Source organism: Gastrolobium bilobum, unplaced genomic scaffold (assembly GCF_033153095.1).
Source record: "Gastrolobium bilobum isolate Gb01-03AN ecotype WA unplaced genomic scaffold, APGP_CSIRO_Gbil_v1 utg912, whole genome shotgun sequence".
Taxonomy (NCBI): domain Eukaryota; kingdom Viridiplantae; phylum Streptophyta; class Magnoliopsida; order Fabales; family Fabaceae; genus Gastrolobium; species Gastrolobium bilobum.
The window spans coordinates 140,437-159,389 of NW_026896735.1; the positions used below are offsets into that span (position 1 = coordinate 140,437).

At 33.1% G+C, this 18,953-nt stretch overlaps 1 protein-coding gene across 1 annotated transcript; it reads left to right on the forward strand.

The window, feature by feature from the left end:
- The first annotated feature begins 10,435 nt into the window (after positions 1-10,435).
- On the forward strand, positions 10,436-18,953 carry LOC133301685 (D-xylose-proton symporter-like 2). The gene is made up of 14 exons (XM_061501356.1): positions 10,436-10,517; positions 11,118-11,215; positions 12,187-12,265; positions 13,370-13,429; positions 13,582-13,648; positions 13,728-13,852; positions 15,840-15,941; positions 16,130-16,498; positions 16,581-16,628; positions 16,733-16,795; positions 17,631-17,711; positions 17,896-17,994; positions 18,178-18,315; positions 18,680-18,953. The coding sequence occupies exons 1-14, from the start codon at positions 10,473-10,475 to the stop codon at positions 18,809-18,811; spliced, it is 1,506 nt and encodes a 501-aa protein (XP_061357340.1). The 5' UTR covers positions 10,436-10,472; the 3' UTR covers positions 18,812-18,953.

The window sequence follows — 18,953 nt, forward strand, 5'->3', positions numbered from 1 at the left end:
CTGTGGTGGAATTTGGTTTAAGTTCTGTAATCTTACCTTGCTACCAACTACAAACAGACCTAATAATAAACCAAGATATCAAGGGCATTTAGAGCTTATAGTAAGCTCAAACTAATTTACCAATCATGCAATGCAAATGAAGTGGAAAATACCTAAAGCTCAACACCAGATGCTCCATTCATCTTCTCAGCACCATAATACAGTATAAGACTATAGCACAATAATGAAGTAACATATGTCACCTTGATCTTATTTGAAGCTTCAAATCCATCCAACTAGTTCAAAAGTTAAAGCATAGTGTGTTGTACCTCAGAATAATCTCAGAATAAGCTAATAGGCTTATGGAATGACAGAAAATTTGGCAATAATCTCAGAATAAGCTACTACCTTTGGTTGTGGTATTCCTAGACTCTCAAATAGCTCGGGATGTTTAATTGGTAGCTAAATGACCTGGAAATTTGATCACATACAAGAGGCACAAAAACAATAATGATTTTTCGAATATATAATAGTACAAAACATATATAGAATGTCCATCAATGTACCTTTTTATTTCTTTGATTTGCTGGTCTAAACCACCAACCATGTCACATGTAGAATTGGGAACCTTTTCAACTTTCATCAGGTTGACTAATGGATCAACTTTGCTAGGCAGAACTAAATGAAGAACATAACTATCTACATGAGCTGAACTTGACGAAGACTTTGTTTTTGCCCATAACTTTGACAACTTCACTGACATAAGAGCCAGGCTCCTGAAGAAGACGCAGTTCTTCACGGAGCATCCTCACTATCAAGATTGGCATAATTGAGAATATCAAGGATTAATTGATGAAAACTAAAAACAAAAAGTTAACTAATAGGGTTTGTGTCTTCTCAATTTATTAATTAATACGAAATGACAAATAAAACATTGCAATCTTTCTAGATACCTGTAGTTAGCCTTTTCTTCTGTCCACCTGAAATGCCTCTATCTAGTGCATCACTAACCAGTGTGTCAGCACAGATATCCAGTCTGAGAATCTAATATATCGCAAGTTTGTATTAACATGTCAATAAAGAATAGAAACATCTTGAGTGGGCCATTTAATAACCATGTACTCTAACTCAGCCATGCTTGAAGCAAATGTACCTTTAAAACATATTTTGTTTGAAGATTTTCACTTTGTCCTTCAACTGAAATTGCCTGCAAAAGTCTTGTTATTTTCTTTGCCAACATGTTGATTTCTCGTTATGACATATAAGTTGTCGATAGGACAATTACCAATTGCCTGCAAAATATTGCACCATTTTCACTTCTTGAATGGTCTCTCATACTGATCTTGAAGGAGCTAAGTTTGTTATACACATTGCAGGTGGCTCCATAGGAGTACTTAATTTGCTTCCAGCCACAATTTTATCCTCTACTGCAAAACTGTGATGATTGAGAATTCATTTTCTTTCGATACTGGGCCTGCCCACAACCAATTTGAATGGTGATGTTGACAAATATTCATAACGAAGCACTAAAGGGACAAGTATATTTTAAAACAGGGCCAGTCCAAAAAAACCTATTCCTTCAGGAGCATCAGCACACCATCCTTGATATGGTAATAAGGTTGAAGAATTTAGCAGATGCCCAACAACACTGTTCACATTGTTGTCATTTTAACAGCTTCCATGACCACTGAAGGTTCCAAAACTAAACAGTGAAGGTTCCAAAACTAAAATTAAACTCATCAAGACACAGATTTTTTTAACCCAAATCTGCATCCCAAAAAAGCCAACTGTAGCTAGTAAATGGGAATTAAAACAAATAAAGAAAAGAAAACTGGTTATTACCAATCATGGCCATGAACAAACACAACCCACAAAATAGTCCCAAAATAGGCGTTAAGCCACGTTATGGAGGAATAGGCGCTAAGCCACATTCTGATACAACCCAAGTTGCCATAGGAGACCCAAAATAAGCTTTAAACCAGGTTCAATTTGGTTAGGTTCCTGGTCTATCCATGACTAGAAGGGAAAGTTAACAAAAACATAAAGACACTCAAAGAAAGATAAACAAAGATGAGAACAAAAAATAGCAAAAATGACACGAGAAACAAAATATCCAAGCCTAAATACAAAAGCAGCAAAGATATCTTTGTTTCTTTGTTATGGGTTCAAGACTTGATGGTGGAACAACAAAGATATACCCATCATTGAAAAAAAAAATACCCATCATTGAAAAAAAAACAAAAACAATATGATTCAGTTGGATATAATGTAATAAAAATTAACCAGAATGCAGGTGTAAGCTCAAATCAACATACTTTCCTTCACACCCGACGAAGACATATATATATATATATATATATATATATATATATAAACAAAAACTGCCTACATCATAATTAAGGATAAACAAAATTACAACTCTTTGAACCTTTACATCTTTGTATCTTTACAAAATACAGCATACCAGGCCATTACAAGTCACATACATAATTAACATAAAACCTACTTAACTACTTCTTTGGGTTTCCACATGTCACCCTTATCGATTCCACAATAGATAAACACTAAATCGAAAACCCACATGACAGAAGCAAACATTCAACACAATTGGGACAGAGGACCAAACCTTAGAGATTGCTTGTACAAGTTTGGCTTCTTTGTCGACAACGATCCAACAAAGTCTTCACAAACGCGCCCTCACAACCGACGAAGATGACCCCGATGCGTTTGGTAGTTTGTCTTCAGTAAAGTTGAATATCATATTTTTGTCAAAAGGTAAAGTAGGGGTTATTTTGGTAAAATAACCCTCATATTCCTACTAATATTTAACAATCAACCAAACACACATTCAATAATTTTAACCATAAATTCCCGGAAAAATGTCGTCATACCAAACACCTTATAATAACATTCAAGTAAAAATATATTTCCTATCATATTTCGGTAATAATTATTTCCAGGATAAATAAAAATATCTCTTCTACCAAACGCCTCTAAGTACAATATGAAATGTTTTGGGTTTTAAAATGCTGCATAATCAAAATAGTTCTTGTGCAACCCGTCTATTAGTAGGTAAATAAGACACAACCAGTGTATGTAATATCCCAGGATGTACATTACAATCACCTTCTCTTTCTGAACAAAGGCATCAATTGCCTACTACAAAGGAGTTTATTACAATTGTTCAAATATGGGAATATTTAGGTTCAACATATATTTTTTGTTGGACAAAATGAAGCATATTTGATCGGTGACTACAACTGTTCACAAAGTTGTCAGCGATATATAACACACAGAATCAAATCATCAAAATAACCATTTCTAAAGGGCTCGAACGGACTCAAAAATCAATTATACATGTTCTGACCCACACAATGGGTCTTAAATATTCTTTCACTTATGGACTTTATTCGGTAAAGGTAAATTTTCTCCATAACATTTCATTAGTAGACACTTTTACAAAAATGAGTTGGTTCAAGTGATATATGCTTAATTCCGCTTAAGCAAGATTTTATATTCAAATCTTTATTAATGTAAAATGTTAAGAGCTAGCCCCACCATAATATGAATACATGTGATTTATCCAAAAATTCTTAGTGTGCATATGCATCAACTTTATTGGCTTCTAATTTCTTTTTTTGTACACATTGATTTGTCATCCTTTACAGTTATCTCCTCCATAAATATTGTTGATGCTCAAACCCCACATAAATCAGAATTCTATCGGATTGCATAATAGCTTTTGGCAATTTTTACCCCACATTTGGCTTAACCACGAGCACAACAATTAGCCTTTTGATGATCGTGTTAAAATTTCCATTACATGTGTTCGGGTGTTTATGGATCCTTTACATGGACTATTTTCTTAGGATAAATTGTTCATATTTAGAATATATTTTCAGTGTTTCTGTGGTAACTACTAGGGTTGGCAAAATGGGCTAACCCGGCTCGACCCGGCCCAACTCGCATTCAACCCGTAAAAATTGGGTCGGGTTAGGGTTGGCTCGAAAAAAGTAACGAGCTAGAAAACCCAGCCCAACCCGAGCCGGGTTAGGGTTGGCTCGCGAGTTAGCTCGATAATCAACTCGCGGGTTGGCTCGGAAAAAAGCTCGCGGGTTAGCTCGAAATGATGCCAGTGAGTTGGCTCGCGGGTTGGCTCAAAAAATTTGACATATACCATACATGCGTATAACAGTGCAAAGCGACACACATCATACAAGACCAATCCTCAATCAGACACAAAGGACAAGTATTGTGCTACGAAAAATGTAAAGTTAACTACTGTTATTCATTATCAGAAGCGTGCATTTACAATGATACTGAGTTCGAGTATTTTGCGATGAAAAATGTATTTCATGAGCAATTTGCACGGCATAAAACGGTAAAATACAAGTTACATAAAAAATCTCTACACGACCAGATAAACTTCCATAGAAGATAAAAGGGCTGAACACATGATATATGCATACTTTCTTGGTTGAAAAACCTATATTTTTACAGAGCTTCTTAACTATCCAACAACTAGGATAAAGAAGAATAGACATCTATTGAATGCGGGTACACACCAGTGGAAGTGTGGAACCATTGCTTAGAAGGAAAATCATGAACGTAGCAGTTCGCTTTAAAATAGAATTCAGTAAAAATGAAATGGAAATACTATCTTGGCTCCAAATGGAAATAGGAGTAGTTCTGTGCACCAGAAGCATAACAAAATTTCAAATATTTTTAGCAATTGTGCTCTGAACTGAGAGAACACCACTATAAGACAACTGGTATTAACATCTATACATCTATATCTTGCAGAGTGTTGTAAAATGTTTTGAGATTTGCATCAGACTATCAAATAGCCAGCAAACATCGAGCTCTATATCACCGTCCCCTCTTGGTTTAGAAAACAAAGTGAGAAGACCTTACTGTGATGGTGATGGTCGCAGGTTCTTTGATTGCAAATGGTTGTCCGACGATGGTGATGGTCGCAGCCTCGCAGGCTTGTAGGGTTCGGCCGTTCGGTTGGGCAAAGGGGGCAGATTAGCTAATTTAGCTTGTTAGGGTTGGAAAAAAAAAGAATGAGAAAGAAAGTGACGATATTATATTATTATTAATTAAATTAAAAAAAAAGCCAACCCGCGAGCTGGCTCGTTTGAGTTAGGGTTGTATCGGGTCGGGTTGAATCGAGTTGGCAGCTCATTTAAGTCAACCCAACCCGACTCATTTAGGACAGGTTGCGAGCCAACCCTAGTAGCTACTCATTTATTTAAGGTAGTAAATAGTGAGACTCGCGTGATATTAACCATAAATAAATAAAATGATAAGATAAATGGCCTCAAGTTGTTATGAAATAAGTTTGTGGATGTTTCACCTCCTATCTATTACAAGTAGTGTAACTATTTGTATACACGATTACTATTCATTTTGTATTGTTCATACGATTACTATTCATGCACGTTTTATACACCGGTATTGTTCATGCACAAGATTACTATTTATAGTTATTGTGCACTCACGAGATTACCGTTGGCACTGTTCATATACGGGATTACTGCTCACGTTTTATACGTGGTACTGTGTGTTCTATATGCGGATTTATTATTCACAGTTATTGTGCAAATAATAAACTATTGTGCAAATAGTGAAATTTTTATTTCTATAAATAGTAACTTCCCTTCATAGTTTTCTATAAATAGGAACTTCCTTTCATAGTTCTTTCTGCAATTCTCTACTTTCTCTTTCTTTCTATCAATTTTATAACACAGGTGAATTACTTTATTTTCATTTTCATTTTTATTAAGTTATGTACTTAGTACTTATTGCTAACTTATGCCCTGTGTACTCTCTCCTACCTACCTCTTGCATACAGGTTTGTGTACTCTGGATGTGAATCCATAATCCATTTTCTTTGTTTTTTTAAGAGATGTCAATCGGTGCTAGAAGTCTTAATAAGCCAAATTAATTTGGTTTTGAGTTTAAATTCCTCCACCTTTCTTAGGAGCTAGCAAATCGAATCTATTATTACCTTTTGAGCCGGTGAAGCTCTATTGTTTTTGTTTTCCTAGGATTTTTTGATTGGGTGAATAGGAATGTAATGTTTAGCAGGCATAAAAGTGAAATTATCTTGGAAAAATTTAAATCTTGGAATTTGAAAATGCTGTGTAAATAATTTTGAAATCCCAACCAAATAATTCCATTGATTAGATGGAATTGTTCCTTTTCCAAACATTAAACAATGTTGAATATTTGACATATAGAGAGAGACAAACTTGACTGAGATATGAAAATAGTAAAAAAGAGGCTTAATATTTAAAATTGAGGGTAGATTTGTAAATTCCATCCAAAATCCAAGCAAAAATTTACTGTCAACCAAACATAGCAATATGAAAATACACCCAATATTTTCTCCTATCAAACAATTTTTTGGTAACATTTTCGAAAAAGTTATTTTCCCACTATTTTCGAAAATCATGATTTCCAGGTAAAATTTTTTTCTCCACCACCAAATGCCCCTAAAATTTAAATGTAACGCCACTAAAGTAACAATTCTTGGCTGATCCTTTTCTATCATAATACACCACAAAATCCACCACTTCTGCACTTCGGATAGTGGCGGACCCATGAAATTATATGACCGGGGGCAAAAATTTATATTACTATTATGAAAAGGCAATGCTAGTTTTGGTTGGATGATCACACTAAGAATAAAAAAAAACTTGTTAAGAAGAACCTAACAAAATTACATAATTTTTTGCCAATTTTTTGGTTGGAATGTCAATTTTTTGCTTCTGGTGACAGTGGTTCAATACACCCTCTATTTCAATAAGGAACTAGCCTTAAGACCCTATATTTTGTTTGTAAGATCAATTTTTTATTGTTTACCTTCATGCCTTCTGGTGTTATAATTGCACTATTTGATTTCTTCAGAATCTTATTTTCTCACTTAGCTGTTATTTAACAGAAGACACAGTAAATTAATTAATGCGTTATTTATCTTTAGCATTTGGTCCCAACTAATAATTGATAATTAATCACTGATCTTTTTTTCTTTGCCAACAAAGTCAAAACTTGAATAATCTATACAAAATTTTAATGATTATAAAAAGAAAATTAGATAATCAATCAATATAAAATCAAATTATAGACAAATTTGATTAGGTAGAGTGAATATGCATTACTAACTGAACTCTTCTTTGTATACAACGGAAAAACCAGCTTTCCACATTGATTAGGGAGGGTAGCAAACCAAGAACAAAACCTACCATATTTGCTGGCAGGTTGAATCTGATAAATAATATTTATCTCTAATTGGGTGCAATGAACGAGTAGAATACTTTTTTTATAAATAGCATCGCTTGTCTTTAACTTTTTAAAAGCACTTTCAAAATTTTGTTTTTGCAGACCATGTTACATTCATTTAGTTGAACATATTTTCATATTTTAGAAGGAGACGGGGCCCACCCTAGCCCCCCATGTAGGTCTGTCCCTGACTTCGGATCGATGCTACATCTATTTGGAGACATAGTTGAATCCATGCTACATCTTTTAAAAAGAGAAGAGAGAGATCAAGCTACAATATACAGTCAAAACCAACAATCAAGTGTACACAAAACTGTACCTCGTTAATCTTAATCTTATCCTCTCTTTTTTAAATATTCTAATTGATTCATCACTACTTCGTGACTAGTTCGATTCGAGATGGATCCTAAAATTAAGACTTTAAACCACTCCCAATAACAATATTGAGAAGAATTAAATATATATTTTACCTCCACCTATTCAGTTCTACGACACCAACTAAACAACTATGATTTGAATCTCATTTCATCTTTACCCGTCAGTCAACTACCTCTACTTCGTATTTGAAAGTGTAGTAAGTTATGGTATTCATGCGAGACACTTCTGTATACTACCAAGCTAGCGCGTGTGAGATTATTATCCATAAACAAAAATTGATATAAAGTGTGGTTCAAGTTTCTGAAGTTAATCGCTGTCCCATCTCTAAATTGACTTGTACTAAATTACTCATTAAAATGAAGCTATATAGTATTATTTTTCCTTTTCTTATGACAGTCGTAACATTATTATATGTATGATGATACCAGTTCTTAATATAGGGATATCCACTTTCCACGTTCTCACATGTGTATCAAGTATTAACTATAAATATTAAATGAACAAAAATGGTTAGGTTTCGAGATATCTGGATGAAAGTTGTCTGTTCCTATACACGATAATGTATTCTACTGAAAAACATTAAATTGGAAAAAACTAGAAACATTGTGACACCGGCAAACATTAAACCCTACTATTCTCACGTGGGTAGTGCAATTTAATTATATAAAAATCCATGGAGATAAGACCGTTAATTAAGAATGTTTCTGTTTAGTTTTAACATTAATAAAAAATGTCTAACATGGAATAAATTTTTTTAATGAAATGGCCTTGGGTTTAATTCTGAACTTTAATTTGTATTATAATTATCATGTAAATTTTGTTAAAGCTTATATATGACATACACTGATTATAGAATCAACTCCTCCACTTAAACTAAATAAAAAGAACAGTGGTGTTATTGTATTTTAGACAAATTATAATATTATAGATTCACAGATTGGGAGTTTAATGTATAGCATGTGATTCCTTTTGTTAGAGTACTGGTAATCATCTCATTCAACATTATTTCAAAAAAAAAAACATAAGTTAAGAACCTTATTGCAACAAATCAGAATTGAGTTTACATATCAGAGGAGTATGGGTCTACTGTGTCTCGTTTAAAAGGACACAAGTTGTGTTTTTTATTGACTTACTCAAAGTATAATCGATTATATTTTGCATATTTTATATATGACCGGTCACATTATTCTATGTATGACTTACACAAGTTGTGTCCTTTTTTTTCTCACTCCAGTCACACATGATCATACTTTGTATAAATTATCTAAAAAGATACTAGCTTGTGTCCTTTAAAATGATATTTCTTTTCTCCGAGGAGTATACATTAAATGTTTGACATATGATACAAACATGTCATATATAGACTGTTTATGTGAAGTATTTTGCCTTCGTGAAATAGACTTCAATCTCTCAATAAAAAAAGAAAATAAAGCAAGCCCACCCTTCCCATTATCCCATTCAATATTATATATCTGCCTACCTCCAATTTGCATCACATGCTTTTTAATGAATGCTAAAGATTCCCCTCAAATTGAAGTTATCTAAATATTATTTGGGCTTTTCTCTATCTCATCAATTAATTAAATAAGGAAAAGCAAACACTAACAACCAAAACAGGAAAAAAATAATGACATGAGCACTTGAGCAGTGCCATTTTTACATTGCTTTTCCTATACTTCAACAACTCTTCTCACATTTTCATTCTTTCGTTTATTATCTGCCGATTTTAAATTAAAGGATTGAATAGACTGTACAAAAACTGAACAAATAATTCTTTCAACTACATATATAATAAACATTATCACAATGATTAGAATCATTAAAAAAAATTAAATAGATTTGATCTAGAATTTATGCACAGACAAATAAAGAATGATTTCTAAATCAAATAACTCAAATAGATATGATTTAAAATCTTAAAAAATACATTTTTTTTTACACGAACGTGTTCCCGATTATATTTTGACTTTCAGACACATGCATATAAAACATTTTATAACGTAAATTTATTTTTAAAACAAAATAAAAATAATTACATTTGAACTTTAATAAATGAATACACTGATACGTTTTAAAATAAATTATGAAAAAATAAACTTTTATTCGCTTTCAAAAATAAACTCACTTTTAGAAATTAAGATTAATTCATCATTTGTTGTTGTATAATTACTTATTGAGATTTTACTGTTGAATATTAAAACGTGTCTGGATACTGATCCATGTGTTTTCTATCTACCCACTTCACTTGTGCTACATACCTTTCAAACTCAACATTCTAACTTGCTAAGGAATCACTTTTTCTCGGTTCAGTTTTCAGTTCTCACTGCTAAATGTAATTTATAGGAAATGAATTTACTTACCACAAAAAAAATTATCATTCTTACAATTAATTTAATTATCATTGATTTTCGTTAATCTAACATTATAATTTATTAAAGTTTAATAATATTTATTAGGTCATAGTTATTAATTTCTAATAAATTATAATCATTATATTAACAGAAATCAACTGTGATTAAATTGATTATAAAAGTGGTAAACTTTTTTATCCTTCTCCTATATATATATATATATATATAAATATTTTTTTCATTTTGTTGAAAATAATTCTCTCATTTTATATACTCATCTAATTTTGTGTTAACTTTTTTATTTTTTTTCTTTTGTTTTAAAGTGTGGATCCCAGAGAACTATCTCAAACTTTAAATTTGAAACTGTGTCAAAGGATCTTACTATATATATATATATATATATATATATATTGCCTACTTTTCCCTCTGTCTCTCTTTCTCACACACTTAACCTTCAAAGTTTCAAACTTCAAAGCAATGGCATCTGATCCTGAGCAATCCCCTCTTTCCTCCCTCGCAAAGGTTCTATCCTATTCTCTTTTTCATTCTTCTTCGTCTCTGGGCTAGAACAGTTCAACATCTACCCTGAATTTGAATTAGATATCTTTTAGTATGTGCAGACTTTGATTGGTTTGTGATAAAAACTGTATTGGGAGGGAAGGAAACTGTTGAAATTCAGAAAGAAAAAGGGTAGAAATTTGGCTGCCAAACAATCATGGGTTCAATGGGTGTCATAAAAATATGGACTTTGTTCCTGCCAAAATGAGCTCATAGAAAACAACTTGAACTGCTTCATTTTGGGGTTTTGGCTTTCATGCTCTCAAGTTGACATAGACTAAATTTCCCTTTTAATTTCGGTTATTTGATACAATAGATGATTTGTCAGTATAAATTAGAGAACTGTGTGTTTAGCTCTTGATTATTTATTTATTTGGTCTGTGGTAAAAATAATAATAAGAATAAGAATAATAAGAATAAGCTGAATGCTTGTCATCAAATACATAGTCACACTCACACATACAGAGCTGCATGTTTTTTTACTGGAAACTAAACTAATTCGTTTTTATCTTTTGGTGTTTATTTTCACTTTTTTAACTCTTGAAATGCATTGATTTTCATTAGGAAGGAAAGTCATCCGGTGAGATTGGGAGTGCAAGGGTGCCTCTTCTTAATGGGGTTCATCACTCTGAAGACTATTCCATCTTTGCTGCCATTCTTCCGTGAGTATTACCTTTTTGATCCCTCGGCTGCTTAGGAAATCTATTATAATCTTTATTTTCTTTTAAAACATACAATATATGGCCAGATAAAGAATCAGTTTTTATTTTGTAATCATTTTTCATATTTCCAATAAGCGGTGTTATGTTGATCATATTTTATGGGTGTAAAAAAGTGTTAATCGTGATGGTTAGAGTATGGCTGGTGCACATTGCATTGGCAAGGGGAAGGAATCAATTGCTCATTTTTTTCATCATATATTTATATCTCATCCTTATTTCTTAGGAGCTATTTGGTTTGAGGAATCCTACGCCCTTTTGGAAATACTTAACTGGACATTTAGATAAAGAAGATTACGTGTTTGGTTCGTTAATGGATTTCCATGAAATACTAATGTTTTGTTGTTTTTATACAAAACTGGTAATGCGGTGGGAAGGATGAAGGTGTAGGCAGCATTAATAATGAATTTGATCCCAAGGTTATTACTGATGATGAGAATTAGTTTCCTTCATTTTAAAGAAAAATGACTCTCATGGAATTCAAGATTCCTGGAAATCCTATATTGGAATCTTAAACAGAGCACATAAATGATAGATTCCTTTTGATAGTTTTTTCTAGAAATCATTTGATGTCCATATACCATATGCCACCTTGAGCATTTAGTTACCTTGTTGCTGCTTAATATCTTATCAAAATTATAAAATTAGCTTACATCACATGCTATAGGGTTGATTAAATTTATATTTTGTATAAACTTTTCCTTTTATTTCATCTTCTTTCTGCTTGATATTGATGAAACAATTTAAGAACTTCAAAGAAGAAAAAAGGTATCATGTCATGTTCACTATGGCCCCACTGATTTTCTGTAGTGAGTCCTTAATTAATTGTGTGATATTTTTTCAAGCGAAAAAGAAAAAAAAGAAAATAATAGCTCTGCCTGTAGTCTTACCTATAAGTGTTTTAAAAATCTCAGATTTCTCTTCCCTGCTTTTGGTGGCCTACTATATGGCTATGATATTGGTGCCACATCTTGTGCAACAATTTCCATTGAGGTACACCCTTCTACTATAATTTAGGTACTGACTCAGCACTTTTATAATATTCATTTTGTGGTGGAGCACCTGTAATGGTTTCCTTATCTTAAAAGATCCATATTTTTTCTGCTTTATAATCACTAGTTACTTTTTGTCTGTTTGAAATATAATCTCATGGTATAGTAGTTTTTTCATAGCTTATCTGTTTTGCTTTTCATGTACTTCATAGATATGGCTATGGTGGTTAGTTTTGTAGATCATAATTCATATATTGCATCCCCCAGATCCATATCACAGGCTCATTCGGTAATGTATTTTCAGTTCTAACAGTTACATGATCTTTTCAGTTGGGTTTTTACAGCGTCTTTATTGTTTAGATATATTTTCCTCCTACAAGGGTCATAGGTAGTGACGCAAGTACAAAATACAACAGGGAAGCTCAGGACGTAGGATGGACAAAATTTATATGGGAAAAAAAGAAATATGAATCCTGATTTAAATCATGAATGATTTTTGTACTTTCACTGGTCAATATTGTTTGATTCCATTAGTTTCATACTTCATTGGTGTTAATCCTAGTCTACTCCCATTAGTCCTAAAAGGTTATACTTTTAGGAAACGGGCTAAGAATGGACATTATGCATCCTGCTTTTTGTACCACATCATCTTCTTTATTGCAACCATCTCCGTTTAGTAGATTTTCTGTTATTACTGATACTTGTACAATCTTTTTATCCTAGTGTGTAATAGATCAGTGAGGAAGATTACTACAGTAAGACTCTAAGCAATTCATTGTTATTAAGAAAAAGAAAAAAAAACTTGAAGGATTTAATTTTCCCCCAATAATGGAGCTTTTGGGAAGTCAACTTGCTGGTGATAAACTAGTGTAGCCTTTTTAATGTATGATAGAACTGGCTTATGGTAAAATTATCTTTTTATTTATTAAAGTAAATGGTATGATGGATTCTTATTCCTGTAGATTTTTACGCTGACACCTTTTTTTTAATTACTTTGACTGAACTTACTGTCACACTTGACAGTTTCTTTGGAAGCCGATATTCAATTGTACATATTCAATTGTTTGCTTGTATACTTATAAATTATAATTTCCCTTTTGTGCAGTCATCAACACTAAGTGGAATATCTTGGTACAACTTGTCTTCTGTTCAAATTGGTCTTGTAGTAAGTTTAAATTAAATTCTTGGCTTGTTCTTTCTTTGGACATGGGTATATTGTCTTTTTGATTCTTTTGATTTGACAAATATGTTCATATTCGTAATTATATATTGATCTTGAGTATGAACTCAGGTATTGGTGTTTGATGCCTTTTGCAGACTAGTGGATCATTATATGGTGCCTTAATCGGTTCTGTGTTGGCCTTCAATATTGCTGATTTCTTAGGTAATTTCCCCCTTTTATCAGTTATCTGTTTAGGTATTTACTTCCCTGGTAAAGCTGACATGACAAATTTGATTTTAAGGTAGAAGAAGGGAGCTGATTACAGCTGCATTGCTGTATCTTGTTGGAGCCCTTGTAACAGCATTAGCTCCTATTTTTCCTGTACTGGTGATTGGGAGATTTGTATATGGCATAGGAATTGGACTGGTATGCTCTTTTGTTACCCAAAATGTACTTCTAATATGTTAAATTCTGGTTTGTCAAGGTAGAAAACCACGTAGACAATTGGATATGTAGGGTTTTAGTCTTTTGTGTTAGAGAAATAAATAATCCGTGGGTTTGCACTTAACAACTCAAGCTTTTAGAAAATTTAGTTTTTGACTTGTTATTAGAGCTTTAATGACCAAGTGATTAGGAGTTCAATCCTTGCCTTCATTCTTTATAATATTAAATTGAGTTTCAACACAAGGAATGGTGGGTCTTCACTTCATCAATGCTTCAATCCCCACGGGCCAGAAGCAGAGGGAGGGGGGCTTGGGTATGCCATGGTACCTCCAACTTTTAACTTACTTTATATTTATTTAATTGATGGCCCCAATAAAGTAAATAGTTTCTGGGAAAGTTTTGTGCAAATGATATAATAGTTACTATCTGACAAGATTTACCCGTAGAAAATAAAGGGATTTTTTTTTTAAATAAATGCTAAAAGGAAAAGAAAGAAACTTGAACCCCCCTTCATGGGCTACTACTAACAGTGAGTGACTATGTTTGGTTCCCCGTTTGAATCATGGAGAAGCCCATCTGAAGCCTTAAAAAGTGATGCCAGCATGTTTGGCATTTGTGGCACAACCGTATTAGGTCATCCCAAGTCCCAACTTGATTTTGAGTGCGAAATTGAGAAGAAGCATTTGTTGCTTCTCTGGTAGAAATCAGATTTGGGGTATGTTTTACAGAAAGACCCTTAAATTGTTTTGCAATTTAAACCAAACACACACCACCAACAAACACCCATTTTATTGGTACTCCCACATGTTGGGAATGGTGTGGGGGAGCCCAAAATCCTTTGCAAGGGATACATCCACCAATGGGCCAAATGACAAATCACAATAAGTGGGCCGACACCACATCTCATACCAAAACTTTAAGACTGTAGGTTCGTGGGTCTTTTTGCACTTATATGGTCCTTACATGATTCAATTCTAACCAATTTGGAACTTACTTCACCACTACTCACACTTGATTATTTCCAACAACACATCCAAAAGTGATTTTTATCAACACTATCCAAACAATATAAATCAATTCACTGAAATATAATGTTAAGTCTAAGATTTTATGTGATATATCGTCTTATGTGATTTTTTTTTTTTTTTTTTTGGGGGGTGGGTTCCATCATTAAGAGTCTGTTTGATTGTTTTCTGGTTTTCTTGTTCTTAAAACTGTTTTGTAAAATAGTTATGGAAACATGTGTTTTCTGTGTTTTTTTTTTTAAGTTAAAAATTAAAACACAAAACAAAAACAACTCAGACATGTTCTCTAAATTTGATTTTAAAAACAAAAACAAAAACAAAAAAACAGTTACAATTTTTAATTTTTTTTTACAAAACAGACCTTATCAAATGAGTTTTTTTGTTATAAAAACCAAAAATCTGTTTTTAGAAACAATATTCAAATAGGGCCTAAATTTCTTTAGCAGTGTTTTCGAATTCAGTTAGGACAGGTATATCCAGTCATATCAGTTTGTACTTAGTAGACTTCAAAAATGTTTGCAATGGAGTAAACTTGCGAGGAAAAGAGAAAAATCGAAAAAAGGGTTGCTCTACATGTAAAAGGAATTGTGTTACATATAAAACTACTTATGTGCTTTTACCCAATAGTTTAAGTTTTTGAATAGTTAGTTCATGACATAGTGCCAAAGCCTCAAGTTTTCCATAGTTAAGTTTTAGCACAAGTTGGGTGGGTATGTGCATTTTTCATGCTTAAATCTCAAAGAACTCTTACGTGAGGGGATGTGTTATATGTGAAATCGTTCAAGTGCTTTCATCCGACAGGTAAAGCTTTTGGAATGGTTAGTTTATGACAATTTTTTAGTGAAACAGTTTGTGTGGAGATGAGATTTGAATGTGTTGTGTACTTCCACTATAACTTATTAACTTTAAAGCCAGATACAAAATGTTCATTTTATCTCTTTTAGGCAATGCATGCTGCTCCAATGTACATTGCAGAGACAGCTCCAGCACCAATACGTGGACAACTCATCTCTCTGAAAGAATTCTTTATAGTAATTGGGATAGTCGTAAGTTCTTCAACTTTCTGGGAGTACCTTGAATTTTCTTGTGTGCTATAAATCTAAAGAAGCAAATAAAATTCTCGAGTTTTTTCTTCTGCTATTTTATAGCTTCCTCAGAAATAATCTTCTACCAAATTATTTTCTGTTCCGAGTGTCCTGGTATAACAAAAAATCGCTACATATCATTTATGCAGGCAGGATATGGAATAGGTAGCCTTTTGGTAAATACTGTAGCTGGGTGGCGGTATATGTATGGAGTTAGTAGTCCTTTGGCAATAATCATGGGACTTGGAATATGGTGGCTCCCAGCCTCTCCTAGATGGGTACTTTTACGTGCTATACAGGGAAAGGGGGATATTCAGAATTTGAAAGAGACAGCTATTCGTGGTTTGCGCAGGCTTCGAGGTCAGGCTCTTGGTGACTCAGCTCCTCAGCAAGTGGATGAGATTCTGGCAGAGCTTTCTTATTTAGGCGAAGAAAAAGGAGTTACCTTGGGAGAAATGTTCCAAGGTAAATGCTTGAAAGCCCTCGTGATCGGTGCAGGATTGGTCTTGTTTCAACAGGTATTGAAATTGCTTAAGTAAAATAGTATCAGAGTTGCCAACATTTCAGTATATTAATACTATAGACCAAAAACTATGACAGATCACAGGGCAACCAAGTGTGCTCTACTATGCTGCATCAATCCTTCAGGTATTATGTTAATTGTAATGAAGGAAACGTATTGCAAATTCATATAATATATTGCCTGGCACCATTGAAGTGTAATAACATTGTAATCCAATCCAAATTGGTAGAGTGCAGGATTCTCCGCAGCATCTGATGCAACCCGGGTCTCTATTCTCCTTGGTCTTTTTAAGGTAGTTTTTATTTTCTTATATTCTTAATAATTAATATGTGAATTTGTATTAAAGCGTGGTAGTAGTATCATAGCTTTTTTCAGTTTCATTAGTTACATGTAGGTCAAGGTTTTCTAAATATACAAATTTGAATTAATGAATTGTACATGTGAAGTTATCAGACAAGCTTTGAAATGTCATTATATCTAACTCTTTCCTTTTTTCTTCTTAAGGTGCAATGAGCTAACTGCATATATATGCTGTATTTGCAAATTATGTTTGTGTATATGTGTGTCTTAATAATAATAATAAAAAAAAAATCCCCATTAAATCCCGACTTGCGAGGGTGGGGTGTGTCTTAATAATATTTATTTTTAAAAACAGAAATTTTTTTGTATAACTTTTAATGGATTGGAATTTAAGACATTGATTATACCACCTTCTCTATTTCATTTTTAATTGATTTTACTTTTTTAAATGAAGAGTCATGTCTGTGAGTTCCAGTATGCCTATGCAAAAGCACCTGATATCGTTAGTTCTGAATCAATTCTTGTTAATAGCTAAGTAAGTTGTTTCCGTTATTCACTTGAAACTATTAGTTTGGGTTAAAGGTGACGTTGATGTGATACGTCATTTCCTTTTCCCATCCATACAATGTTATGCATCACATCTTCAGCAAGAGAAAAGGGGAAAAGAGAAAAAAATAAAGAATAGTGATCATATATTTTTTCCATGTCTTCCCCTACCCCCCTCCTTTTTTCTTTTTTTCTTTTTCTCTTGCCAAATGTATGATCATCTTCTCCTATCCGGTCACTTTACTAATTTCATCAGCAACTTCTTTCTGTTTCTGTTCTAGTTGATTATGACTGGAGTTGCCGTTGGCGTTGTTGATAGACTTGGAAGGAGACCTTTATTACTTGGAGGAGTTTCAGGGATGGTAAGTTCCTTCTAGTCTCTTAGACGATAGATGGTTTTGGTAGCAATTTCCTGAGAAAGGAACACTTCTTCATTTAATGTCAAATTGAGAGGCCAATCTGCTATCTAGTCCTGTATGCATATGGAAATTTCAGTTGTGAAACAATGTTCTAAATTTAAGAACTCATGTTTATTTTGTATTGCAGGTGATCTCTTTATTCCTTCTGGGTTCATACTACATTTTCTTGGATGATGTTGCAGCTGTTGCTGTAGTTGGTCTGCTGCTATACGTAGGCTGTTATCAGGTGAATTAAACTTTTTGTTTTCATTGTTCATAACTTCATATAATGATTTAGAGAATAATGTATGCTGGAGTCTTTCACCGAGATAAGGAACATCATGCTTTCTTTTCTTGTTCATAATGCTTGCGTTGCACATGGTATCATGCTTTTAACATGTAGTGTGATTCTCCATTTTGTTTTTTTCAGATTTCCTTTGGTCCAATTGGTTGGCTCATGATATCAGAGATTTTTCCCTTGCGCCTAAGAGGTCGAGGACTTAGTATAGCTGTACTCGTCAATTTTGGTGCAAATGCCCTTGTCACATTTTCTTTTTCCCCACTGAAGGTGACTAAGATCTTTAAATGGAGACCGTAAACTTGCCATATTTTTCAACGTGTCATAATCAATCAGATGATTGCTATATTTCAGAAAGATCTGATCTTACAAAATCATACATAAGCATGTGTTTTTTTTCCCCAAACTGCATTGACCACTTTTGTTGATTATACTGGTGTTCAATTGAATGTACTGAAGATTTTTTCTCTCATCATTTAGGCTTTGTAATGAAGTGAATTTGTTTTCCCATTATTTATTTTTCCCTCACTATGGTTAGGTGTAACAAAAACATCATTTTGAACTTTTGCTATTCAACCCATAAACTTTTTTGAAATTGCCTGTCTAACTCTTTTGTTTGTTTTTTTCTTCACAGGCATTACTGGGAGCAGGAGTTTTGTTTTACATATTTTGTGGAATAGCCGTGGCATCTCTTGTATTCATATTCTTCATTGTACCAGAAACCAAGGGGCTCACACTAGAGGAGATCGAAGCCAAATGCCTCTAATTAGTCACCTTGTTATGTTTCATCTATAAATATCTGTTTATAGTACTCTGCTGCAACTTGTCCTGAATCCATTGAATCTGTAATGACACATATTACATAAATAAACAATAGGTAATAATGAATTTATGTTAACTTACATGTT

Coding starts and splice junctions, on each gene's coding strand:
- LOC133301685 (XM_061501356.1), top strand. CDS start 10,473: ATGGCATCTGATCCTGAGCAATCCCCTCTTTCCTCCCTCGCAAAG. Junction 17,995..18,177: donor TATACGTAGGCTGTTATCAG/GTGAATTAAACT, acceptor TGTTTTTTTCAG/ATTTCCTTTGGTCCAATTGG. Junction 18,316..18,679: donor TTTCTTTTTCCCCACTGAAG/GTGACTAAGATC, acceptor TTTTCTTCACAG/GCATTACTGGGAGCAGGAGT.